This window comes from Ahaetulla prasina, chromosome 11, assembly GCF_028640845.1.
Source record: "Ahaetulla prasina isolate Xishuangbanna chromosome 11, ASM2864084v1, whole genome shotgun sequence".
NCBI classification, from domain to species: domain Eukaryota; kingdom Metazoa; phylum Chordata; class Lepidosauria; order Squamata; family Colubridae; genus Ahaetulla; species Ahaetulla prasina.
Window position 1 is genome coordinate 2,069,818 of NC_080549.1, and position 26,840 is coordinate 2,096,657.

The 26,840-nt window shown below is 44.6% G+C and overlaps 2 protein-coding genes across 2 annotated transcripts; both read left to right on the forward strand.

The window, feature by feature from the left end:
* The first annotated feature begins 4,388 nt into the window (after positions 1-4,388).
* BRS3 (bombesin receptor subtype 3) lies at positions 4,389-9,929 on the forward strand. The gene is made up of 3 exons (XM_058154626.1): positions 4,389-4,822; positions 6,428-6,776; positions 9,442-9,929. The coding sequence occupies exons 1-3, from the start codon at positions 4,389-4,391 to the stop codon at positions 9,835-9,837; spliced, it is 1,179 nt and encodes a 392-aa protein (XP_058010609.1). The 3' UTR covers positions 9,838-9,929.
* Positions 9,930-14,901: 4,972 nt separating this feature from the next.
* HTATSF1 (HIV-1 Tat specific factor 1) lies at positions 14,902-25,112 on the forward strand. The gene is made up of 9 exons (XM_058197148.1): positions 14,902-15,468; positions 17,578-17,785; positions 18,161-18,208; positions 20,347-20,501; positions 21,091-21,254; positions 21,653-21,752; positions 22,619-22,708; positions 23,649-23,786; positions 24,704-25,112. Exons 1-9 carry the CDS (start codon positions 15,187-15,189, stop codon positions 24,977-24,979), a joined length of 1,461 nt encoding a protein of 486 aa, XP_058053131.1. The 5' UTR covers positions 14,902-15,186; the 3' UTR covers positions 24,980-25,112.
* Positions 25,113-26,840: the final 1,728 nt, after the last annotated feature.

Sequence of the window (26,840 nt, forward strand, 5' to 3'; positions counted from 1 at the left end):
CCGCCCTTCTCCGAAGACTCAGGGCGGCTTACAGTGTGTAAGGCAATAGTCTCATTCTATTTGTATATTTACAAAGTCAACTTATTGCCCCCCCAACAATCTGGGTCCTCATTTTACCTACCTTATAAAGGATGGAAGGCTGAGTCAACCTTGGGTTTGGTGGGACTCGAACCTGCAATAATTGCAGGCAGCTGTGTTTTAATAACAGGCTATCTTACAGCCTGAGCCACCACGGCCCTTTCAAAGCGAAAGAACCAGCGCTGTCCAAAGATGTTTCCATGGTCATATGCCAGCATGATTCAACGCCAAAGGCGCACGGAACGCTGTTACCTTCCCACCAAAGGTGGTCCCTAGTTTTCTACTTGCATTTTTTAAGTGCTTCCGAACTGCTAGGTTGGCAGAAGCTGGAGAAGTAACAGGAGCTCACCCCGTTATGTGGCGCTAGGGATTCGAACCGCTGAACTGCCGACCTTTCGATCGACAAGCTCAGCATCTTAGCCACTGAGCCCAAAAACCCAAGATTAGAGGTAAACAAAACCAAGCGTGAGACTTCAGATGAAGAAATATCAGATGCTGGCCAGAGATTCCAAACCACAATCCCCATCAGGTCTATTCAGAGTGACCAAGAGATTGTGGAGTTCGAACCCAGAACCATTAGAAGCCTCCAGAGGTCTTCTTGAAGTTAAATTAAAAAAAAAAAGTTCACCAGGTGTGCAAAAACGGTACTTCTTAGAGGTGGGTTTCAGCAGGTTCTGACCAGTTCTGGAGAACCGGTAGCGGAAATTTTGAGTAGTTCTGACTGGCCCCACCCCTATCTATTCTCTGCCTCCCAAGTCCCAGCTGATTGGGAGGAAATGGGGATTTTGCAGTAACCTTCCCCTGGAGTGGGGAGGGAATGGAGATTTTACAGTATCCTACCCATGCCACAACCACCAAGCCATGCCCACCAAGCCACACCCACAGAAAAAATAAAATATTTTGAAACCCGCCACAGGTCTTAGGGGCCTCTGGTGGCTCAGCAGACTAAGTCTGTCTGTTATTAACACAGCTGCTTGCAATTACTGCAGGTTCAAGCCCCACCAGGCCCAAGGTTGACTCAGCCTTCCATCCTTTATAAGGTAGGTAAAATGAGGACCCAGATAGTTGGGGGCAATAAAAGTTGACTTTGTATATAATATACAAATGGATGAAGACTATTGCTTAACACAGTGTAAGCCACCCTGAGTCTTCGGAGAAGGGCGGGATATAAATTCATATTAAAAAAAAAAAAAGGTGTTGAGCCTGATTTTTTTACAGCCATTTAACACAGGAGCACCAGACTGGAAAAGACGCACGTGGAACGATGTTTTTAAAATCAATTAGAAGCAAGCCAACAAAACAAAATCAACAAAAGGCTTGTTTGTTGACGCCAATCGCAGCATGCCAATTATTCGAGAGAGGAGTATTTTCTCCCATTAGTTCGATATTCTTCTGCCAGATAGCGCCTTTGTTCTTTCCACCACACAGCTTCAAGATTGTACCAAGTCGCCTTCCAACGCTGCATTGTTCAAGTTGTCACTTGGACTGAAGGCCTGTAATTTTATTCGAAGGCGTAAATCATGCCAGGAGCAGAAAGATAGCTGATGCTACAGGGATGCTATTGGTGCAGGTAGAGGAAAATATGGAATAATTGCTTTGGATGTGCAGCTTGAAAGAGGGACCGTCAAATCCTAGGCCCGAAAGGGACCGATTTTTAATTTTGGGTGGGTGGGCGGATCTGGAAATTGTTTTGCTTTTTATGACAACGATGCACAATCTATTTATGTACCCCACTTCGACCAAAGGGAGAGGAAGAAGGTTCGGTGTTGGGAGGGAAAAAAAAGTTTTATTGAAAAAGATGTTTTGTACCAAAAATGTCAGCAGCATAATGATTCTATTGATAATGATTCAGGCTTATTCTGGGATGTCGGGCTTTGTGCATTTACGCGCGTAATATCAACATACACCATCCTTTTTCTTTCTGCCTGGAAACTCTTCCCTGACAGCTTCAGAAATGGGAGATAATGAAGCGAATCGAGAATCAGTTGATGCACCTTTTCAAAATGCAAATGCCATTTGCGCTTGTTCTTTTTTTAAAAAAAAAAAATCAGAGTGACTCAAGCCTTATGAATATTCATATCTACTGGAGGTAGTTGGCCCACCTCTTTGGAAACAGATCTGAATAACACATTTTTTTTTTTTTGCAAAAGACCCCCACAGCCTGCAGTCACCCACTCTTAAAAGGCATCTCAAATCCGAACAGAGCAGAGACATAATGTGGAATATTCTGATGATTAATTTTTGGGATAGGGTGGGAGGGTAATCGGCGGGTCATCGTTCATCACGAATAAAAGCTTGGGATCGTTTGTTTTTTTCTGTAGTTCAAAAAGAAAAAAAAAGCTGCTTTAACTACTCTTTTTCTTGGGAGCATGAAGAGTTTGTGATGGAGGCCCCCTCCCCTCCCTTTGGCTTGAAGGCCTTCAGGCGCGTCTAGCAGGACAAATGATTTTGTGAGCAACCGTGATGATCCAATAATCCAGGGTTCGAACATCTAGGACAGTGATGGCTAACATTTTTGCCATCTCGTGCCAGGAGGGGGGGGGGGGCTGGGAGGGTCCCATGCATGTGTGTCCACACCCATAATTCTATGTGCCCCACCCTGCACCGCTCCTGGCACATGATGGCCCAGTAGGCCCGTTTTTCTCTCACCTGGCTCCAGAGCCTTTCTAGGAGTCTGGGGAGGGCAAAAACAGCCTTCTCCCCCCCCCCTTGGAGGTCTTCCGGAGGCTGAAAATAGCCCATTTGCCAACTTCTGGTGGGACCGGAAGGCCCGTTTTTGCTGTCCCCAGTCTCCAGGGCCTCTCTAGAAGCCTTCCCCCCCCCGGGAGGTCCTCCGGATGCCAGAAATGGTCCATTTTCCAACTTCCGGTGGGACTGGAAGTTGGCAAACGGGCCATTTTCAGCTTCCAGAGGACCTCTGGGGGATGAGAAAGGCCGTTTTTGGGCTCCCCAGACTCCCAGAGAGGCTCTGGAGCCAGGTGAGAGGGGAAAACAGGCCTCCCCCCACCCCAGGCTCTCTGGAGGCAGAAAACAGCCTGTTTCCCTACTTCTGGTGGGCCCAGAAGGCCCAAAAATCAGCTGGAGCTGAGCTCACATGCCCACTGATATAGCTATCTGTGCCACCTGTGGCAGGCATGTCATAGGTTTGCCTTCATGGCCCTATAATCCCGTTATTTTCTAAGAATGTCACCAGGGTACCTGAAGACTCAGAAGCCTCTTGGCCAACAAAGATGCTCATAGACAAAAGATGCAGGAAGGCAGGGCAGAAATTTTCAGAGTATCCCAATCCATGTCCATTCCTTTGCTTGAAAACCTCCAGTGATGGAGCCCCCGTGACTTTAGAAGGTAGGCGGTTCCACTTGGGATCGATGTCAACCCCCTCAAAACCAAGAAAGACACCCAGAGTTACTCCTGAGCAAGTTCCTTTATTGTGCCTCACATAGAGACAGAAATCTTGCCAAACTAAAGCAAATTACTTGACCCATTAAAAAGAGATGTTCTAAGAATTCTTAGGAACAAGCTGTCTTGACTTGCTTACTTCCAACCAAACTGTCTCTCTTGGTCCTCTGCGATGCGGCCTCTCTCTCTGGGGAATCCAGACTACATTCCACTACAGTAGCTGATTGTCCGATCTCACAGGTAAGTTGGAAACATTCCTGGACCGCGTCAAGCAAAGTTTCAATAACTCGTGAAAGCAAATCACGAGCCTTTTCTTTTCTGCTTCTCAAACTTGTCAGCTCTAGTTTGTGGCAGACTCCTCATCTTTTTCAATCTGTTACATTCCAGTTATTCAAGAGGCAGAATTCCGTCTCTTGCCAATTCCCTTTGCAAATAAAATGAAATAAACTGTCATGAAGAAAGCTGGATGTACTTGAAAACCGGCTGACAGAACAGTGGGCCAGGAGGTAAAGAAACTCACACCTGATGCCTCCTTTCATATTTTGCAATCTGAATTTACTTGCTTCTCTATCTCTCTGTCTCCACTGTCACCCACAGTAGCTCCGAAGCATATTCAAAAAAGGAAAAGAGAGAGAGAGAGAGAGAAAGAGAGAGAAAGGGGGAAAAGAAACCCCAACCATCTTCTCCACCTCCCACACAGTTCAGCAGTGAAATCTATGCATATTTGTCTCTATCACGCTTGGTGACTCCACAGCAAGAGGAAAAGAGTTGAATCTCCTGAGCAGTTGATTTTTCGAGTGAATTGCTTGGACCCCTCTTCATCTTTTTCACATTTTTCACAGACAGGACATAATATGGGGTGAGTTTTAAGGGTTTCCTTTCAGTTGAATTCCACCCCGGAGCCGTCAAACATGGCAGGGTCATCCCTGCTGGTGAGAAACGCTGATCTCTACGAAGATGTCAACTCAACAGAAGAGCCGGCCTCCTTAATGAGCAACCAAACAAGCCAGGAAAGCTGGTCTGAAGATGCCTCCCTTGGTTTGGTGACCCTCTGTACTATTTACGCAGCCTACGCTACCATCATCTCCATGGGTCTTCTAGGGAACGTCATCCTTGTCAAAGTCTTCTTCAAGATCAAATCCATGCAGACCGTCCCCAATATTTTCATTACCAGCCTGGCTTTTGGAGATCTGCTCCTTCTGTTGACTTGCGTGCCGGTAGACGCTGCCTGTTACATCGTGGATACGTGGTTGTTCGGACGAATCGGCTGTAAACTCCTGTCTTTTATCCAGCGGACCTCCGTGGGGGTATCTGTATTCACGCTGACGGTCCTCAGCGCTGACAGGTGAGTTTCAAGCATTTAACTGTTCGTGAAGGCGTCGTAAGAAATTAAACTTCCCGGGACTATGCTGGTCTGCAGACTTGACTGTCAAATGGACAGATCCAGTTATTTTCCACAGCTTAAGCCCTGCATTCTTTGTTTCTATTTGATCACTCCTGATCCCCTCACAGTTGATAGCTGGGACATCTTCTGACCAGAAATGGATGTGAATTCTGATGCGTGGGCAAATGTATTTGTGTGAGCGTAGGCTACGGTTTGGAAGATTTGTTTTTCTAGTGGAGCAAAATCACTGCTGTTGAGCATCTCCTTATCCTTCAGGCTGTTTCAGTCTTTAAAATGTTCCTTTTCATTTCCAAGTAATGGAAAGCCAATGCGGTCGATTTCCCCCCCCCCCTCCCTTAATGGAAGAGAATCGGGAAATTATGAAGCAAATTCTTTAAAATTCGCTGCTAACATCTAAAAACGATACCATTTACGGCGCAGCCAACAAATGAACGAGCCGGAGGAAGAATAATGATATGTTTGAAAAACAAAATGCCTAAAAAAAAGAGAGCATCTCTGCTATATCTTGGTGCTACCTAGTGGTGTGGGAAAGTAATTTACAAAAAATACGAAATGAAATGCCAGGATGATAAGAACAACTCTGCGGCCCATTGCCTATGATTCATACAAGTTTTGATTTTCTGGACTAAATCAACTGGCCTTTATTAAACCTGAGCAGTTCACAGGACAAGTATATTTGCAAAATATAACAATAAGTAGCGCCAGAGATTCAGCTGTTTAACATCTGGACCAGGGGAAAATAACGCATACCCAGGGCTTGGAGGGTGGAAGTATCATTAGAAGATCTTTATGTTGGCTTTAGGAGGTCTCTGAGTAAAGTTACTAAAACTGTATGGTGTATTTTTCTTTCCCTCCACGTTTCAGGGTAACACATAAACACACACACACACAGATTGTGGTATAATCCTGAGAGAGATTCAACATAGTGTCAGGGTTCCAAGTAATACCCCCAACGAAAGAAAACTCAGAGGCTTGAAGTTCCTCAAAATTCCATTTTATTAGAGGTGTCATATTGGCACATCTGGGAAAAGCCGAATCTGAAAACTTCCAAGTTTTCCCCACCCAAAAGAAAGTCCACGTCCCTTCCCCTGCACCCACATGTCCATCACTTGGTCCAATCAAAGCACCAACTGGAGTTGCCTCCCAGTCATACTCTTCCAGGTGCAGGGCAGGATGTCCTTGACTTTCTGAGAAAGGAATGTTATTTTGACTATAAATCACCCATGCTACATACAATCCCCCCTCCCAATTTCCCACAGCACTAAATGTGGCAGGCCTGAAGAGCCAATGCCAAAGATAGCTTCCAGGCTTGACACATAGTTTGAAAAACAAAGGACCCGCAGCCCGCCCCTCTTATACCCTCCCCAAACAAAGGAGGGGAAACCCTGAAGGTCCCCACCCCATCATTCTCCCGCTCACCGAGATTCTCTCCTCAGAAATGGTCACAACAGAAGGTTGCCCACTTGTGTTCAAGACCATCGTGTTCTATTGTTTTGCAGTCATTTCATTAGCTCTCCAAGAGCTGACACAAACTCTCTTTGGTAGGTACAAGGCGATTGTGAAACCCTTGGAGCTCCACTCGGATGCCGTTCTGAAGACCTGTTGCAAAGTTGCTTGCATCTGGATTGTCTCCATGTTATTTGCTACTCCGGAAGCCGTATCTTCTGATCTCTATATTTTCCACCTGCCCGAGAGGAACACCACCCTCAAAACCTGTGCCCCGTATCCCATCTCTGAACGTGTCCTGCAGGAAGTCCACTCGCTGGTTTGCTTCTTGATCTTCTACATCTTACCCCTAGCGATCATATCTATCTATTACTTCCTGATTGCCAGGACCCTCTATAAAAGCACATCCAGTATGCCTGCAGAAGAGCAAGGTCACGCTCGTAAGCAGGTAGGCAACTCTGGGAGATTCCTTGGTTTTCACCCAATTAAAAATCCCCCCCCAACCCCAAACAATCAGTCACATGGCCCAATCATGGCAGCGTCCGCAGGTATGGTAACATCGCTCTTCCTTCCTCTAGCCAGGTGTGAGAACGTCCTTGGTTCCCAGAAGAAAGCATTTTATTTTGACTACACAGCCCCAGCTATCTCTAGTCCCCCATCCCCACTCCCTCTCCTTCAGCTCTACTGTGGCAGCATTGAAGCCCCAAGATGGCTTCATCCAGGTCAGCCTGAGGGTTGACATGGGTCTTTTGAAACAGAAACAGGGTTTTTTCTCTCTCACTTAGAGATAGGTCTTTTTGGAGAACATGGAGCTCAACCCAATGAGATCACTCAATCGCAGGATGTTCACAGGCATGTGGGTGTCATAAAAAGAACTCAAGGAGGCAGGGGTGGGATTCTACCAGTTCAGACCGGTTCGGACAAACTGGTAGTTCCGACGATCAGCTGGGAGTGAACCGGTTCTCTCCGACTATCAGCTGGGCCCACCCACCCAAAGGGCTCGTGCTTTACTTACCTTTATCTTCACATAAGATAATTAGTACGGTAGAGCGGATTGTCGCGCCTCAGCTGTTTTAATTCCCTAGCAGGAACGCAGAAGGTGATTTTTCATTGAACTGCGCACGCGTGCACAGTCACCGAACCTGTTGTTAAACCGGAAAGATCCCACCACTGCAAGGAGGGTTACGAAAGGTTGAGCCAATGGATGCATTTTGTCCCCAAAGGGCATCACTGTTTTGGGATCCAAAAGTTCTCTTTGAAGTACGTGTGACCCACAAGTAGATTCGGTGTTTGGGGGAGAAAGCATCATTACTGTTTCATTGTGCACCACCCAGTCATATTTGTGAGGTGGGCAGCTGTATAAAGTTTATAAAATAAAAATAAACTATTCTTTTATATATATATATAATAAATTAACGAGGTCCATTAATCGGGCTACTGAGGTTGGCTTCAGCTTTGAATCTCTAATCCATAGTCATCTGGAATTTAACTCCCGAAAAACCAAATTTGGTCTTTTCTCTCTCATAACTGTAGCACCCTTTTCCCTTCTACTTCTTGTGTTACATAAGACCATGTTTTCTTTGCCGTTTTTATCAAGGACAGGCGACACCCAGCTCTGGTTTTCTGCTGATAAGCGGCAGAAAGGAACTGGGGAGATGTTTCCACGCTTGTTATCTCAGAGAAAAATCTGGCAAGCAGCAGTAGCAGTCTAGCCTAGCTTTTATAAAAAAATAGGAAGCTGAACCTAGTCTGCTCTAAGTCAGTCCTTGACTCCTCAGGGGAATTCTGGGAGTTGAAATCCACAAGTGTTAAAAGTTGCAGAGGTTGGACATCCCTGCCTCGTTGACCTCCAGTTGACTTCCATCACTAAGGCAGGACTGGAACTCAGGTTCCTTTCCTTCTAGTCCAGTGCCTTATCCTCTCACCAACAAACTGGTTTTCTCTCCAAAACTTCCACTCCCCATTATTTAAATGGTGAGTTCCTCCTCCATATTTTTCCAAGTCTAATTACTAAAATTAAATACCCCTTTCTGTAAATTCTACCAAGGAGCTGCACATGTTGGATGCAGTGCTGGTAATATTTACCTGGCTTGTGGGAGAACATAAGATGACTCTTTTTTTTATACAAAAAGTTTTTTATTTTAATTTCTCATAAACATATTTAAATGTGCAGTCTCTTATCTATCATTAATCATTAACCATTCATCTTATCCTTTTACTTTCCTTTGTTATTTGTTCGGGACTGCTCTTTCCTCTCCTTTATTTTACCACAACCTTTTCTCTACCTCTTCCCTTTTCTTCCTTCTTCTATCTCTTTCTACTTTCCTCATTCCTCCTCTCCTTCCCTTTTCTCCTTCCTCTCCCCTTCCCCCACTCCTCTCTTCTTCCTCCCTTTCTAACCCTCTCTCCTACTCTTCTTCCCCCTCCCTTTTCTTCCTCTCCTTTTCCCTCTCTTCTATCCCTCTTTCCTTTCTTCCCTACCCCCCTCCTTCCTTCTCTCTACTCCTCTCTCCTTTTCCACTCCTTTGTTAAGTTAAAATTCAATGAAAGAGGAAAGATAAATGTTAAGCATTAAGAAAATGATGATAAATGTTGACGATGATGACAGAAAATTGTTGTACCCAGATGATACACGGATTGATTAATGATATACAGGAATGAGAGAAGAGATGTAATTACAAAGCAAACAAGAATTTGAAATGAAGATGTATGTAAATAGAAAATCGGGGCTGCTTGAATACCATTCTAATGGAATTGAAAATGGAAACAACCTAAGACGACTCTTGATGGATCATGCTTTTATGGTGCAACATTCAGAGTAGTGCTCAAGAACCAGATAGCTTGGATGGACTGTATGTTGTCATTATATCATTGGTTTAAAGGAAGGAAGGAAGGAAGGAAGGAAGGAAAGAAAGAAAGAAAGAAAGAAAGAAAGAAAGAAAGAAAGAAAGTAAGTAAGTAAGTAAGTAAGTAAGTTACTTTCTTTGGAGTCATCAATTAGCCAAAAAAGGACTAGCAGTGTTTATCTTTTCCTGCCATGTTGATGTTAGCTTATTTAAAGAAGCTTGTGTACAAACCAGGAACAATAAATTTGCATGTATTTTCCCCCTTAGATTGAATCCCGCAAGCGAGTGGCCAAAACGGTGCTGGTCTTGGTTGGCTTGTTCGCTTTCTGCTGGCTACCCAACCACATCCTCTACCTATACCGTTCGTTCACCTACCACACTTCCATAGACACGTCCGCTTTCCATCTGGTGGCCACCATCTTCTCCCGGGCGTTGGCCTTCAGCAATTCCTGTGTCAACCCCTTCGCTCTCTACTGGCTGAGTAAAAGCTTCCGCCAACATTTCAAGAAGGAAATCTTGTGCTGCAAAGCCAAGATGCCCGTCAGAAGGGCCAGCCTCACTCAGACCCACACCCCGAGCAGAGCCATGTCAGTCACGGGCTCGGAAATCAGTGTCACTTTGCTCACGGATTATAGTATCACCAAAGAAGAGGAGAGCGTTTAATTATACTTCAGGATCGCCGTCCCGCTAGATCTATTGGCAAGATCCAGAAAATTGCTGAAGGTTCAAGGAGAGCTTCTTGTACTCATCAGAAACCTTCCCAATGCATCCTTAAGATCTCACACCTCGGCATCGCAGAACTTAGCTGCAAATCACAGCCATCTGTTTCACACATGCATGTCTTCTACGTGGTTTTCCTCCCAAGTTGCCCTCCCAGGCATGTTCAACTTAATCAAACCCCACATATTCCCGTCCTTGGCCCTTGCAAGGACGAGAAGCAAGAGCCTGGGTTGCTATAGATCAGGGTACAGAACATTCGAAGCTGCGTAGGAAGGAAAAGGTGAGCCGTTATCTGGCAACTGCAGGAGGAGAACAGGCCTGGCTAGCAACGCTCAAATAGTATTAACAGAATCACAGAGTTGGAAGGGACCTCGGCGGTCTTCTAGTCCAACCCCCTGGTAAAGCAGGAGACCTTATACAATTTCAGACCAAAGGTTGTCCAATCTCTTCTTAAAAACCTCCAGTGATGGAGCACCGTTTATTGTTTTCACTGTCGGGAAATTTCTCCTTACTTCAAGGTTGCTTCTTTCCTGGATTAGTTTCCATCCACTGTTTCTTGCATTAGATACGGAGGTTTCATGAAAAACAAAAAACGGATTAGCATCAATTAATCATAAAGTAGCACATACACCATCAAAATCCTCCCAGCAAATATATATATATACTGCCTGCAAATAACGGCCAATAAGCCCTTCCCTTCATATTCTGCTTCTGAAGGCATTGGCTTCTGCATTCAAGGCCATTATGTACGGTAGTGGCCAAAATTGTGGAAACTTTTGCGAAAAGTGTATTTTTTAAAACCGGCTAATAACACCCCCTTTTTTTTGGGAAGTAGTACCATAAAGTTATATATCAATGGAAAGATAATTTAAACAAGAATGTAATGCAATAACTTCGATGAAGGATTTGCTATTAGAAAAGCAGTTAAAGTATAAAGAAGAAAAATGAAACACGTAGAAAAAAACAAGATATACAAAAATGATCACCCTAGAAAAAACGAGATATACAAAAATGATCCCATGTCAGTTAATACTTCGTTGGGTAACCTTTAGCATCAATGATGGCTTTACAGCATCTTCCCATGGAGTAAACCAAGTCTTTTAGTTCTGCAGCTGTTATCATGTGAAACCAGGATTGAATGACGGCTTCTATTAACCGGGTTTTATTGCTAGGTCGCTTCTGACTAACAAATTTCTTTAGTCAGCTCCATAGATTTTCAATTAAGCGAAGGTCAGGGCTATTCCCAGGCCATTCCATCAATGGAATAGGATTATCTTGAAACTCCCCCCCAAAAAAGTGGTGTTATTAGCCATCAAACCTCAAAAATCCACTTTTCCCAAAAGGTTTTCACAATTTTGGCCACTACTGTATAGGACTTTCAAATACGGGAGGTAATGCTCTAAGCCAGCCTATTTATGATGGTAGCCACATCCTGGACTCATGTCATTATCGTCATCTGTGATCGTCTCAAGAGGCTTCTAACACGCAAAGTCAATGGAGGGAGGAAGGGAAGCCAGATTCGCTTAAGGTCTGCATGATTTGCTTAAGCACTGTGGCTGAAAAAAGTCATTAAAATCGGGCACAGCACATTTCACAAACACATCGCTTCACGACGAAAAATTCCGGTGGCCGTTAAGTGGAGAACTGCCTATAATGTCCTTGCCCCTTTCTTGAATGAAGTCGGAGGTTTGCATTTATCATCAAAAAGCATCGTCCTGCAACCTTGTTGTGAAATTTAAATGATTAAGTGGCCCTAATAAAGCTTGCTTTCAGTACAGGAAATGGTAACCGATTCCGTGTCATGTTATTGAATAACAGACTTCGAAGGGACCTCGGAGGTCTTCTAGTCCAACCCCCTGCTCAGGCAGGAAACCCGGTAACCATTCCAGACAAACGGTTGTCCAATCTTTTCGGGGGAAACCTCCAATGTCAGAAGAGTCCAAAGCGGCCAATTTCTGATTTTATGAGGTTCGACCCATGTCTAGTCGTGAGACCATCTCCATCAAAGAGTTGGGTTTAGGCTTATCATCAGTATCGATCACTCAGCATTTATAGTGATGTTCAATACTTTTTTCCACAAGATGAGTTTGGCCCAATGATTTCGGGATTCTTGTTCGTCTTGGAATGCCCTGAGAGTTCGAGAACTCTTGCTTTTGTTTTTTTAGCTATTGCAATCTTAATGAATCTCATTAGAAGCCTCCTTCTCTTGATTAATAATTTCTACCATCATTCAAATGAAATGGAGGCCTGGAGTTATTATATTTTCCCAGGGTTTTGGTTACGGCATTGCTCCTGTGAGTATGCCGCAGGGCAAATCCTCACTTAAATAAGGAACCAACTGCTGGGTTTTTTCTACTGACGCTGGACTACACAGAAGTACTAGATTTTACTCTGCTCCCCATGGTGCAATTTTTGAGCTGGGGCCAGGATAAAATGCACATTTCCCTACGGACTTGATTCACATCCCTCACTAAGCCATTATTTGCTGTAGTGTGGTTTGCTGACAGAGACACACTTGGTTCAACGCACGTCATTAACCATAGTTTATGCCCCACGGTGGCTGAATTATACATACTAAACTTTTTAAAAAACCTGTAATATAAAGCACGTGTGTTGTCCCCAGTTCGGGTCTGAGCCTGGTGCCGAGGCCAATGAAGGATGCCAGACATGGGGTGCAGGGTTTTTTTTATTGCTTTTTATTGGAGTACTCCAAGGAAAATGGCTCCTGGCCAAGAACCAAAGATTAAGAAAACTTTATACATTTTCACTAAAGAGGAAGGCAGGACAAGGCGAGATAATAAAAAATATCATCTAATAAACATTTTAGTAATAATTCTACAATTTGTTCTATTGATCTCTAGCTGTTTCTATTCCTAAACCTTGGCTAATGAGTTATTGAACACACTCCAAGCTATCTCTATTCCTACCTTTTAGCCAGTGGTGGGATTCAGCCAGTTCGCACCACTTCGGGAGAACTGGTTGTTAACTTTCTGAGCAGTTTGGCAAACTGGTTGTTGGAAGAAATCATTAGGGCAGAGAACCGGTTGTTAAATTACTTGAATCCCACCACTGCTTTTAGCTGAGGTCTGCAAGTTGCTTAACACTTAGTTACTTTTATCAGCTTTCTAACTACCCAGAATTGTCACGAGCTCTATGCATGCCTATTTCTTGTGGATAAGCGTTCTTTGTTCTTGCCAGACAGACTCCACAATTATGGGCTTCCTGATTTACTGTCAAGTGTGTGCACGACCTTGCTTGATTTTAGCAGAAAGACCATCACGTGTACCCTCCAACCATTGCACTCATTAGCTGTCATCATTTGCGCATTCATTTGAAATTATATTGCGTTTAATTTTATTGAATTTTCAGTAAAAAAATAAAAAAGAACTCCAACAGGGCTAGAATGCTGCTAGTTTTGGCGCAGTCTAAATTGCTGTTTTCCCAGAAGTGCCACTGAATTCAGTGAGTTCAATATTAAATGAATGCATTTAGAGTATTACCCAAGTAAAAAATAACCAACCGGACTGAACTAGTATCTCCAGCTTGTACTGCCCTAAAGAAGGAAGGTATTCTACCGCCTTATTATTACAGTATCACAGTATGTTCTGAGTTCCTATGCTAATGAATTACTTAAAACTGCTTTTCTTATCTTAATATTTTGAAACCATTCCAATTCACTAAACTCTATAAACTTTTGACGCTGTTCGTTTTTTCCCCAATATGCCACAGATGCATTTATTCACGGATAAATTCATTAAAAAACCACCATCATCTCGAAACCACGCTAACTCAGCTTGGATCCAGAGCATCTCTGGGCCATAATTGTGACACTGCTTTTCAAACTTCTATTTTGGAAGTGTGAAGGTATCTCTAACAAGGCAGCCAGGATGAAAGTGGAGATGAAGGCAAAAAGTTATTGACAAATCTAAAATTACATCTCCAGCAAGTCCTTCTGACAGCTCGTTTGGTTGTGATTTAATGGCCCTTCTGGACAAGGGTTTCCCTTTTACATTTGAATTATTGTTCCGCTGGGTATGACAGCGAGATATTTTTTGCTCTGGAGTATCGATTTCAAAGGCTTGATGCTTTACAGCCACAAAGGCAAGGAGTTTAATTTATGGGTGCGATTCCTCTGAGGCTTTATTAACCAGAAAGTAAATAAAGGGTATCATCCCAGGGTTGAGGTCTGAGGATTTTCCTTAACAGCAGTGTTTTTCATGGCTGCCTGGGGGAATTCCGGGCGTTGAAATCCACTGTTTTAAAGTTGCCAAGTTTAAAAAACTCTGCTTTATAGTAAAAAAACCGTAGACTATCTTGCTTTATTTTCTCTATTTGATGAGCTGTTTTTCCCCCCACCCAGCCTCTGCTGTAGGCCACTGGCTGTACAGATTGCAGGCTGTGGATGATGGGATTCATTGCTCCCACCCAGCCTCTGCTGTAGGCCACTGGCTGTACAGGTTGCAAGTTGTGGATGATGGGATTCATTGTTCAGCAGCTCCAGATCACATCAGGTTGGGATGACGTAAGAGTAAACTTTATAGAATTTTATTGTAAAACCCCCATTTTATTGTACATCCCCAGCTGTGCAGGCTGGGGATGATGGAAGCTGTAGTCAAGTCTCTTTCTTCCATATGAACTGTATGGGCACTATGATCCTACTGTTGACATGGAATGGAAATGGCTGAAATGTGAAAACTGGGAAGAACATTTCCTTTATTTGTTTAGGAAGGAGAAAAATAAAAGATTTCTTCCCAAAAGGATTAGGACAGAGACTCTTTCTGGGCATGCGTAGTTCCCTCACTGTGATCTCCTTCCGCCCTTCTCTTCTCGGCGGCCTTCCGACGAACTGCTCAACTCCGAAGCTTATTGGCTGCCTTTGTTGTTGTTTATTGCAGTTTTCGGCCTAGGCCCGCCTTCTTTTGGAAAAGCGACTTCCGCTCTTGCGCAGTGAGCGACCCAGGGCCTTTTTTTCTCTTCAGCTATACGCTAATAACAGGAGCGGGGTGCAGAGAGAAGAGGGGAGCACTTCTGCGCTTGCGCAATAAAATTCCCTCCGTCGCGACGGCGGAGAAGCGCCCTATCTCCGTCTGCGCAGCCGCCTTGCCACCGCTGAGGCGAGAAACCGCGGCTTAAACCGCGGCTTATACCGCGGCGGCAGGAGTCGGAAGAGCCGACGGGGGTAGGGAGGGTTCCGTCGCCTCCGAGCGGCGCCCGCCGCCCTCCGCGTAACCCGCTCGGGACGGAGAGGCCCGAACAGAGCCAGGCCGCGCGTGCGTAGCAGAGCCCCCGCGCATGCGCCCTAGCGCCGGGCCTGCTGCGAGGCGTTTCCAGGCCGGGCCGGGCCCCGGCGGCGCCCTGGTGGTGAGAAACGTCGCGGGAGGAGGAGGAGGATCGGGCGGCACCATGAGCGTCGGCGGCTCGGATCGCAACGAGGATTTCCACCAGCAGCTGCGGCTGCAGGAGCTCTACGAGCGCAAGGAGGGCGAGGGCGGCGACGAGCCCTTCACCTACACGGACCCCGCCGACGGCACCCAGTACGAGTGGGACCGCGACAAGAAGGCCTGGTTCCCCAAGGTGGGCCGGACTACAAGACCCATCCTGCACAGCGCGGGTGGGGTGTGTGGGAGGGCGGGGCAATCCAAAGCCTGAGTTGAGGGCGGGGGGGGGGGAAGAGAGAGAGAGAGACACACACACACACCGGGCTCCATCCTTCCCTCCCTTTTGCCTGACGGCGGAGGGTGATGGGCGTTGTAGTCCTAAAGCTGGGCTGTGGGAGGGGTGGGGGGGTGGACCGTCTTCTGGGTTTCAGGCTGCAGAAGAAGAATTCCCCTTCATTTTAGTGGGGAGCCTTTCCTTGGCAGGGGCTTTTTTTTTTCCTCCCCCCCCCTCAAAAAAAACAACAACACCTTTTAGCCTTTCTTATAAGACCAAATAATTCCATTAAAAGGCGGAATCTTTCTTAGCATAACCGTCCCTGCATCATCTGTCTACAAATGGATGGCAGGGTAGTTGCTCTGGAGAGCGAGAGGGGTGACATATAAATTTATATTCTAAAATATCTATCTGTCTATCTATCAATCAATCAAATTCCTTGTGTGTCCGATCACACTTGGCCAATAAAAATTCTATTCTATTCATCTATCAATCTGTCATCTATCATCTCGATCTCTATCAATCATCAATTAATCAATTATCTATCTATCATATATCAATCATCTACAGTATATTTATCATCTATCATTATCTACCATCTATCATCTACAGTATATCTACCATCTACCTATCCTGTTTCCCTCAAAATAAGACATCCCCCGTTAATAAGCCCAATCAGGTTTTTGAGTGCACGGCAATAAGGCCAAGCGCTTATTTCAGGGTTCAGAAAAATATAAGACAGGGTCTTATTTTCAGGGAAACATGGTATATCAGTCATCTACGGTATATTTATCATATCTATCTATCGTATCATCTCTCCTATATCTATCTCATCTATACACATACATCCTACATATACATACACACATAAAAATGCAGAAATGGATAGGTTGACATTAAAGATAAAAGATGAAGATACAGAATATTTTTTAACGTGGGATTTGTTCTATGAATGGTTGGATAATAGAGGTAGAAATTAGAAACTGGAAAGCATTATTATATATAAGCAAATTGATCCAGATAATACACTGTTTACCAAGCGCTTTTGTATGTTCAAGAAAAATGTATAAATAAAATATATAAACACACACACACACACACACTCTCATAAAATAAAGTTGTCAACTCCGGTCTCAAACTTCAGGCTGAGTAAGCAATGAACTCTGCTAATAATAATCTTTTATTTCCTGGGGCAAAATGCCATTTTTTGAGATGAGCATTGATCCTGCCTAGCTCTCGGCCAGCCTCGGTTTTTCTTACTTGCTCCTTTGGCTTGCTGTCCTTCTCACCCTCCTTATCTCTCCGGTAGGATCCCTTTACTACAGTTTTCAACCTGCCTTATTAAAAATAGATAAGTACTTTTACCTTTAAGGCTTTTAACTCTCAAATGGGAGCACAACAGTTCAGTGGGTTGGGTTGGGTTTTGTTTTGTTTTTTCTTTTCTCAACCCTGGCAACTTTTCAGATGTGTGGATTCCAACTTCTCCTCACTCTTCCAGAAATTATTTACCTTGCTTTCTGAATTGGCATCTAGACCCAGGGTTATTAACCTGCGAGCTGTGTCTAACGTGAACTTGTATCTGTGTTGTGCAGTTCTGCTGCTGAATCAGGTGAAGAGCAGTTGCTCCAGAAAATTCTCTGACTTTCTTCACTAAATTCTGAAGAATATTTGTAAGATATCGGGGACAGTTGTCGACATTTTTAGATGTCCAAAGAGAGAATTTTGCAGGCAGTGTGTAATGGGGGAGAGTAAACATTCTGCAGCTCCTTGATGACTTGATCTCAAAGAAATGCTGGTGCTCCGAGTAGCTTTCTGTAGTAAACCTAGAGTAGCATCCTTTCACCCCTTCTCTTCAGGTCTGCCAGTCATCCCTCTAAGCTGCCTATCAGTTGTTGTGCCATTGTGACCAGTTAAAAATAGAACATGATCTGCATTATTTTGTTTCAGGAGGCCACCTCCGGCCCTTGCAGTAGCTCACACTTAAACCTTAATTTGGTTTCTAATTGGTTTCCTGAACAACGTCGTTTTTAGGTCACTGAAGATTTCTTGGCAACGTACCATGCTAACTACGGATTTCCTACTGAAGGCTCCGATACCTCGGCCTCCGCTGGGAAGACTGAATCTAAAGCTGTGCCGGATTCCAAGGCCGCCAAGTCGAAGCCGTCAGTCGAAGCCAAACCATCGCAGCCGCTGCCCTCAGACCTTAAACAGAAAGGAGAAAAAAGAAAAGCCGAAGCAGGCAAGCGGCTCCATTGTGCATGACTTAGAAGTAGTTTTGCTGTTCAAGAAGAGATGTGTGTCTTCCTGCGGAGTTGGAGTTGTGCTTGTGCGGGTCATGCAAGAGCGTCTTTAGAGCCATTCAGACTCAGAAAGCCTAATGTTAAAAGGATCAAATTACAGGCAACTTGTAGGAAGTTGTGGATGTTGTTAAAGTTTGGATAATTGTGAAGATAGGAAGGTGCCATTTATCCCAGGTCAGGCTGTTTATATCCCAGGACTGTCTTCTTTTCTCCTCCCTGTTTTCCCCTGCCCAGTCTGATATGAACTTTAATCTGAAGAGCTGTTCTCTTTTCTTTAGAGCTGCAATCCTAATTTATCCTTATCTCCCCTCTAGGATGGTTTCATGTTGAAGAGCAGAAAAATACAAATGTTTATGTGACAGGTGAGCAGCGGTCTTGAGTCTTTGCTGGTTGTGAAAGCTGGGTGTTACGCTGTGATTCTCCTTTGAAATGGATTCAAGCCCCTGAATATCATTTCAAATATTTCATGGTGCACGAAATCTTTGCCTCTTGACTTAAGAACAACATGGATAGCTTTGGAGCAAAATTTAAGTGGATAGGAAGAGTGTTAAGTAACACATGTATTGAATAAATCCAGTCCTATATATTTGAAGAGGGATGCAGTGGCTAAGATGCTGAGCGTGTCGATCAAAAGGTCAGCAGTTCAGCGGTTCGAATCCCTAGTGCTGCGTAACGGGGTGAGCTCCGGTGACTTGTCCCAGCTTCTGCCAACCTAGCAGTTCGAAAGCATGTAAAAAAAAACTGCAAGTAGAAAAATAGGGACCACCTTTGGTGGGAAGGTCACAGCGTTCCGTGTCCCTTTGGCATTTAGTCATGCTGGCCACATGACCACAGAGACGTCTTCGGACAGCGCTGGCTCTTCGGCTTTGAAACGGAGATAAGCATTGAGCACTAGAGACAAATTCCTTGTGTGTCCAATCACACTTGGCCAATTAAAAATTCTAGTCTATTCTAGAGTCGGGAACGACTAGCACATATGAGTGAGGGGAACCTTGACCTATATATTTGAATTATTTGTGAAGTGCCTCAAAGGCTTTGTAGTCAGTTTTGTCCCCGCTTTGATGAACTGAAATTTATCTTCATTTTAATGAAGGATGGATGTATTGCTGTGCTTTAAATATGAGGCCAGCGCCTCTAAACTAATTCCAGTCACGTTCCTTTAATTACTTCCTAGTTAGACAGCCACCTTGTGGCAACCCAGCATTAGATACACGGCTTCATAACTATGCAGTTGAATGGGAAAAGGCCTTCCTGCTGCATCTGGGAGGGCCGGTTGCAGCATTTGGGACCTTTGAGGTGCTTGATACAAACTCCCGTTTCGTAGCTGTATAATGCTTGCAAAATGCACGGCATTTCTGGAGCCCCCACCATCGTCATGCTGCCCTGACTGGCCTGGCAGAAACGTCCGTCTTTGATACACAAAGCACATCAAAAGAAGAGAGTTCCCTGCCTGGCTGTGCACCATATTTTGAGGCTTGATCCCCTGCGTCAGTGTTCCAAGTAATAACCCCATAGAAATCAGAACTCCAGACTCCTCAGAGCAATTTTATTGGAGATATATTGGCACAAACTGGTGAAAACCCAACTGAAAGTTCCTGTGGTTTTCACCTAATTAAAAGTGAAAGTCACCCTCCCCTTTCCCCAGTCAGTCACATGGTCCAATCAAGGTGCTGGCCAGTTGCCTGGTTACTTCACTCCTCCTTTCTCCAGCCACCTGTTGGAATGATCTTGGTTCCCACAGGAAATGATTTTATTTTGGCTACAAAACCCCTATCTAACTTACGTTCCCCCTCCCTGTCCCTTCTTTGCAGGGTGGCAACCCTGAAGCCTCCAAACTGGCCCCAGTCAGGTTCGCTTCAGGGTTGACGCCGTGATATCATTCTGCTCTGTGTTAAATCTCAGGTTTAATGGCTGTGCTATAGACCAGCACCGGGCCACGGCATACCAGAAACCGGGCCGCGCAAACAAGCCAAGCCCCATCCGTGGGATGCAGGCAGCACGCGAAACCACGCCCCCTCCGGTCCATGGAAAAACTTCACGGAACCGGTCCCTGGTGCCCAAAAGATTTTGGGGTGTGTGTGTGTGGCTGCTGCTACAGACCTCTTCATCATTCCTAATCCAAGGAGCAGATAAATCCGCTGTCGCCGATAAAACAACTTTGCAGGGTTCACCTCAAACATATCCATGGGTCCCAAAGCTTATATTTTGAACCGAGACTACAGAATTTGCAGAACTGCTTTTAAGGATTTTATATCCAAATTGGGAGCTAGAAAACCTGAAGTGAACTATGATTGTTCCTTTAGTGGCGTTGTATATCCCCCACCCGTTAGTTTGGGATCTTAACACTGCCGTGCTGAATGAGGGGGACTAGACAAAGACACCATGGAGGGCAGGGGATGGAATGTGGACTGTGGACAACAACACCCCTGTCTGATAATGTTTAAAAATCCATTTGGTTTTTTTTGTGGCATTTGTATTTCTTCAATTTTTACCTTTCCAGGTTTACCGCCAGACATTACAAAAGATGAGTTTGTGGACGTCATGTCGAAATGCGGTATCATTATGCGCGATCTTCAAACGGAGGAACCCAAAATCAAACTTTACAAAGACAAAGAAGGAAACCTTAAAGGCGATGGGCTCTGTTGTTACTTGAAGGTTAGTTGTTTGTTACAATATACTGTATAAGACTCACCTTAGTTTTTGGGGAGGAAAATAAGAAAAAAGCTGATTGGCAGGTGGATAGGCCTCCCGGAATACCCCCAATCAGCTGTTCCCAGAGGTGAATTTTAGCAACAGGTTCCTTGGTTGGGAGCTCTGTGCCTTGCTCTTTTTTTTTTTTTTTTTGCTTTTTTTTTTCTGCCTCTGAAAGCCTCCAAAACAGAACTTCAGAAAAAAAGCCTCTGAAGCTCTTCGGGGAACTTCTTTTCTGAAGCTCTGTTTGGGGGCTTCTTTTCTGAAGCTTCTTTCAGCCTCTGAAACCTCCATGTGAGAAGCTGCGCGTGGGAAAATACGGTACCTTTGCGGTGATCTTGTGGTTGCAATTGTTATTGCAAACATAGATCTCCAGCCCCTTTGAGTCTCTTTTTATTTAAAGTTAATTTAACTTCTGGACATTCCTACAGACATCAACAAGATTTATGAGGCACGTGTTTTAATCTCTGTTGCAAATATTTTTTCTTGGTCTCTTTAGGTGGGGAAAAAAAGTTGTAAATCAGTATTTTTTTCCCCTCTTCTCTTTTCCCAGAGAGAATCTGTTGAACTTGCGCTGAAATTGCTGGATGAGAAAGAAATCCGAGGCTACAAACTACATGTGGAAGTTGCCCAGTTCCAGCTTAAGGGGGAATATGATGCCAGCAAGAAGAAAAAGAAATGCAAAGATTACAAAAAGAAGCTCTCCCAGCAACAAAAGTACGTGGCCGTTCGTCAGGATACCCCAAAACTTTTATATGTATATTTGCCCGTGGAAAATGTTGCTAGGTTTGCCTTTTCATGAAACCTGGGGCTTTTAAAGGGTTGTGTTTATTTTAAAAAATGCACAAAACCTTAATCTTTAAAGCAGCTCAAATCACCCAGGAGGGCAGCTCCTAATAAAATGTGGATTTACCTTTCATGTAGGTGACTTGCAGATAACACATCAATTTCAAGGCTGCCTGGAAAACTGCCTTCCTTTACTGGAGGAACAAAAATTCTGCCAGCCCTGATTTCAGAAGCACCCAGTTAATTTCTTTTCTTTTTTTTCAACAAATGCTTTTAGAAACTGAAGAGATCCACCCATCAACCTCTTAAATGTTGCTTCATTTCATTAGACTGCTGGATTGGCGGCCGGAGAAGAAAGAGGGGAATGTGAGATTGCGACACGAGAGGGTTATCATCATCAGAAACATGTTCCATCCCAAAGATTTTGAGGTAGGTTAAAAAAAAAAATATCCAGCAGGAGTTCATAAACTCTAATCCCTCCTCCGTAAGGCCTGGGAACGGGTCGCCTCCCAAAAACGACAACTGAATTTGGCCTTGTCAAAAGCCAAGAAGTGTTTGTGTCATAGTAGGGCCAGCTAAAGTTAGAAAGGATGGTTCCATTTTTAGGCTGTTTCTGGCTGAGGCTGTTGGGACTATCATATCCAGCCATTTCATTTGCTCCTCCTGTATGTATTTGAAGGCATAACATTACCCTCCAGTGGAACATAACTCCAAACGTATCTTTAGCCATAGCATTTAGGCTTAGATACCTTCCCGAAGCGCTTTACAGCACTCTCTGGGTGGTTTGCAATGTAAATGATGATTTGCATATTGCCCCCAACAATCTGGGTCCTCGTTTTATGAGCTCGGAAGAATGGAAGGCCGAATCAACCTTGAGCCAATCGGGGATCGAACTCCAGGCGGTGGGCAGAGTTTGCAATGCTGCAGTTTAACCACTGCGCCACCAGGGCTCCTTTATCTGTTCATCTCTTTTTATCTACCCAAGGGTTGGGAGTCATGAGGCCTGTAGTCCCAAAAAGCGTGAAGTTTGCAAGGTTTCCTAGTCCTTGAGACAAGACCAGGCGGTTTCGCTTAGGATCGGCTAAAGAGGTTTATAGGATGATGTTTTCTGTTCAACCTATGCTTTTGAGCATTGATGGAAGCGGAACCCAACAAGCTTTTGAAAAGTGCAGAGCAGATAATCCAGGCAAGATTGTCTGGTGTCCCATTTGACTTGCCAGGGTGCCAGAATTGTCCTGTGAAATTGTCCTTGCTTTCGGAACATTTTTAAAATACTCTTTAAAATGTCTTTCCAGGAGGATCCCTTAGTGCTAAATGAGATCCGGGAAGATCTACGGACAGAATGTGAAAAATTTGGTCAAGTTAAGAAAGTTATTATATTTGATGTACGTATCACAAATACTTACTCCTAATTTTGCATTGTACTTTTGAAACATTCTTCTACAAAAGCACTCCTAATAATTACCCCACTAGTCAGGCTCCACTTATAGAATCGTTTTGTTTGTTTGATGAAGAACCAACCAACTTATTTTTTATCAAAAGTTAATTATTCAGTGTGTCACTGGAATACGGCTGAGCCTTTAGAAAACGTTACGCCTGTATTGTGAGATTTGGGACAGCAGCCACGTTTTTAAAATTGAAATCAGAAGTTTTTAAAAGATGCTGCATTTGACAGTTGAAAGGTTTTAATGAGATGATAACATGGAAGGGTTATTTAGACTTCTGGAAAAACCAGGTATTATCATTACAGAGAGGCGTTAGGAGAATAATCAGAAAAAGGTGATATCCAAAGAAACTTAAAATGATTTCAGTGTCTTTTTTTCCCTAAAAATGGCAGTTTAGAACAGAGGTCATTTTATCATATTTTGTAAATCTCTAGGGAGCTGTAAGAGACACGGTGGCTCAGTGGCTAAGACGCTGAACTTGTCGATCAAAAGGTCGGCAGTTCAGCAGTTCGAATCCCTAGTGCAGGGGTGAGCTCCCGTGACTTGTCCCAGCTTCTAGCAGTTCGAAAGCATGTAAAAAATGCAAGTAGAAAAATAGGGACCACATTTGGTGGGAAGTAACAGCGTTCCATGGGCCTTTGGCGTTGAGTCATGCCGGCCACAGGACCACGAAGACGCCTTCGGACAGCACTGGGTCTTCAGCTTTGAAATGGAGATGAGCACCACTTCCTAGAGTTGGGAATGAGTAGCACATAGTGTGAGGGGAACCTTCACCTTTACCTTTAGGGGACTGTACTTGTGATTCAGAAATAGGGCCTTCTCTTAAATACGGCTGATGCCTAAATCTAGTTTGATGGGTTTCCCCTTCCTGTTTGTGTAGAGGCATCCGGATGGGGTAGCATCCGTATCCTTCAAGGAATCTGAAGAGGCTGATGTTTGCAAACAGGCACTGAATGGACGATGGTTTGGTGGACGGCAGCTCTCTGTGGAGACGTGGGACGGTACAACTGATTATCAGGTATATTTGGCTTAACGAAGGTTGTGGGTTTTTAAAAAAACAAAAAATGAGTATGAGTAATGAAGGGAGCCAGTTAAGACTGCAGGATTGAAACCGGGGGGGGCGGCAGGGGGGCTGAGTTCTAGTCCTGCCTTAGGGATGGAGCTAGTTGGGCAAATTAGGGCAGGTCCTTCCCTCTCAAAAGGGACGTGGTGGCTCAGTGGCTAAGACGCTGAGCTTGTCGATCGAAAGGTCGGCAGTTCAGCAGTTTGAATCCTTGGTGCCGCGTAACAGGGTGAGCTGTTTCTTGTACCAGCTTCTGCCAACCTAGCAGTTCGAAAGCACGTAAAAAATACAAGTAGAAAAATAGGGACCACCTTTGGTGGGAAGGGAACAGTGTCCCGTGTGCCCTTGGCGTTTAGTCATGCCGGCCACATGACCAAAGAGACGTCTTCGGACAGTGTGACTCTTCGGCTTTGAAACGGAGATGAGCACTGCCCCCTAGAGCCGTTTAGCACATATACGCGAGGGGAACCTTCCCTTCCCTCTCAGCCCTAGGAAGAAGGGGTTAATGGCCAACCAGTTCTGAAATCTTGCCAAGATGATTGCAGGGACGTTGTCCAAACAGCCTCTGGGAGTCTTGGCAGACTCGAAAACACGAATAACTTAGTTATTTAAGAGGGCTTCTTCATGCTTTGCACTTGGCTTCTGAAATCCCTTTTAAAAGGGATTTCTGATCCCTAGAACAAAACCGTTTAATGACACGCTGTGGAAGTTGGATTCTTGTGACCCAGGGATTTCCCCAAATCACATTTTACATCGACACCTAAGCTGTTGGTCATGAAACAAACAATGCCTTGAAATGTCTTTGAATGTGCTTTCCCTTCCCCTCTTTCTCCTCCTCCTCCTCAAATATTGACAATTGTGTCTCGTCCCAGGTTGAAGAAACCTCCCGGGAAAGAGAAGAGAGACTGAAAGGGTGGCAAGAATTTTTAGGGGATCCCAACCAAGAACTACCTAAAAAGCCACCGGATGCCAATTCTTCCGAAAGTGGCCCTCAAGCGGCTAAGAGAGACCCCGTATCTCAAGATAACGGGGCCCCCGAAACCGCCGAAGGAGGAGGAGATCGCTACAAAGGAGCCGCCGAAGATGTCGCGGCGTCCACAGACAGCAGCGTGGCGGGCAGCGACGACGATGAAGAAGCAGAGACTTAACGCCCCTCACTCGCTGCTGGTCCTAGAGCATGATTGCAGGCTCCCCTCGAGACCTCCCTTCCCCTCCCCCGATGCAAAGTTGCAAACTCCACTCCAATCAGTGAATATAAATAAATATAAATATATATATGTATATGCGCGCACGTTTCCTTGTTAGGATATCACCAACGTGTTTTTGAGGTATTGCATTTAAAAGCAGTATTTAGTTTGTGTGTGTATGTATGTGTGTGTGTGTGTGTGTATGTGTATATGTATGTATATATGTATGTGTATGTGTGTGTATATATATGTTTTCTGAGGTTTTCGCGGGTGTTTGTATGTAGGTCTTTGGTTATTCGGGTTTTCTCCCGTGTAAAATTGGAAGTGTCTTGGCGATGTTTCGATGAAGTCTCATTCGTCATCTTCAGGCTTCAGCTTCGTGCTTCTGGGAGCAATGTGTGATCGCAGCTGTTTCTTCCTTTTAACTGCTAGTGGGGGTTTGAACTGATTGGGTGGGAGCTTGGCTGTGCTCTGATTGGATGGGGGTTTTTCTGTGCTCTGATTGGATGGGGGTGTGTCCTGTGTTGGTGGGGGCTTGGTTGTGCTCAGTCTAGTCTGTGCTGCAGGGGGATTTGAGCTGGTGAGCTGCATAGCTGTTGTTTGACTTTGTGGTCGTGCTACATCTTCATAGTGGGTGTCAGTCGAAACGTCGCCAAGACACTTCCAATTTTACACGGGAGAAAACCCGAACAACCAAAGACCTATATACAAACACCCGTGAAAACCTCAGAAAACATATATATATATATATATACACACACACACACATATTCATATATATTCATGTCTGGCTGCGACTGAAGCTGCGTATGTGTCATAAGTTGCCAAGAATCCTGCTGAACTGACCAGCTGTCTTAAATTCCATCTTTGCTTGTCAGCATTTGGAGCCCATCCACGTGCGAAGTAGGCGTACAAACTCCCCAATTCCCCCTCCCCCCGCCCCGAACGACACCATAAATCTTTACAGGCAGCCCAGGTTTGAACGCTTTCGGTGTTTTTGCTCCAATGCCAGCCTCCTCATACTCTCCCCGTACGATACGGATTTTTGCCTGCCGTGGATTCACCAGCATGGGCTTGGAATAGCTGGTTTTCCTGATATTAATTGATTTTTTTTTTTTAAGTAGCTGATCATTGAAGATGTATTCGCACTCCCCGCGGCCGGGGGAGGTTTGAAAGATCACGCTCCAAAGAGGCTCTCCTGGCGTGCATAAAAAAAAGTTCCTTGTGATTCACGTCCTTTGTTCGTTTATAGAAGTTCGACGCTGAGGGAAGCTAGGTAACAAACCGGGGGGGAAAGTCTGTAAATGAGCTGAATTCTGATTATCTTTCTATAAATTTTTGTTTGGATTATTAACTCATCGGAAACACGCGGGGAGCGCATGAGCGTTGGGAGGTGCGATTCCTGCCTTGTTCCCGGTGGTAACTGTTCAACTATAGTTGTGTTTCGAGCATTTGTCGAGACCGAGTGTACGAAGCCTGTATTTTTTTATACTGGATTGATTATAGGAGACAACTACGAATAAAATCGTTTTGAGATTCATTTCCAAAATTGTTTCTCAGATTTTTTAAACAATTGTTGTTGGTTTTTTGGGCAGATATAAACCGCTCAAAAATAGTCTCCCCCACCCCGCTTTTTTTAATCGCTGCCAAGACTTTGCCCAAATTTACTTTATGTGTGGTCTTCTAACTAACAACTTCAACGAAGGAAGTGATTGTCTCAGCCGTTTCAGGTACACTTCAGCAGGGATACCTGTGCTTTTGTCGTGACGATCATCGCACCCGTGGTCTCTGTTTGCATGCGAGCGTAGAAAATTAGGTGCTT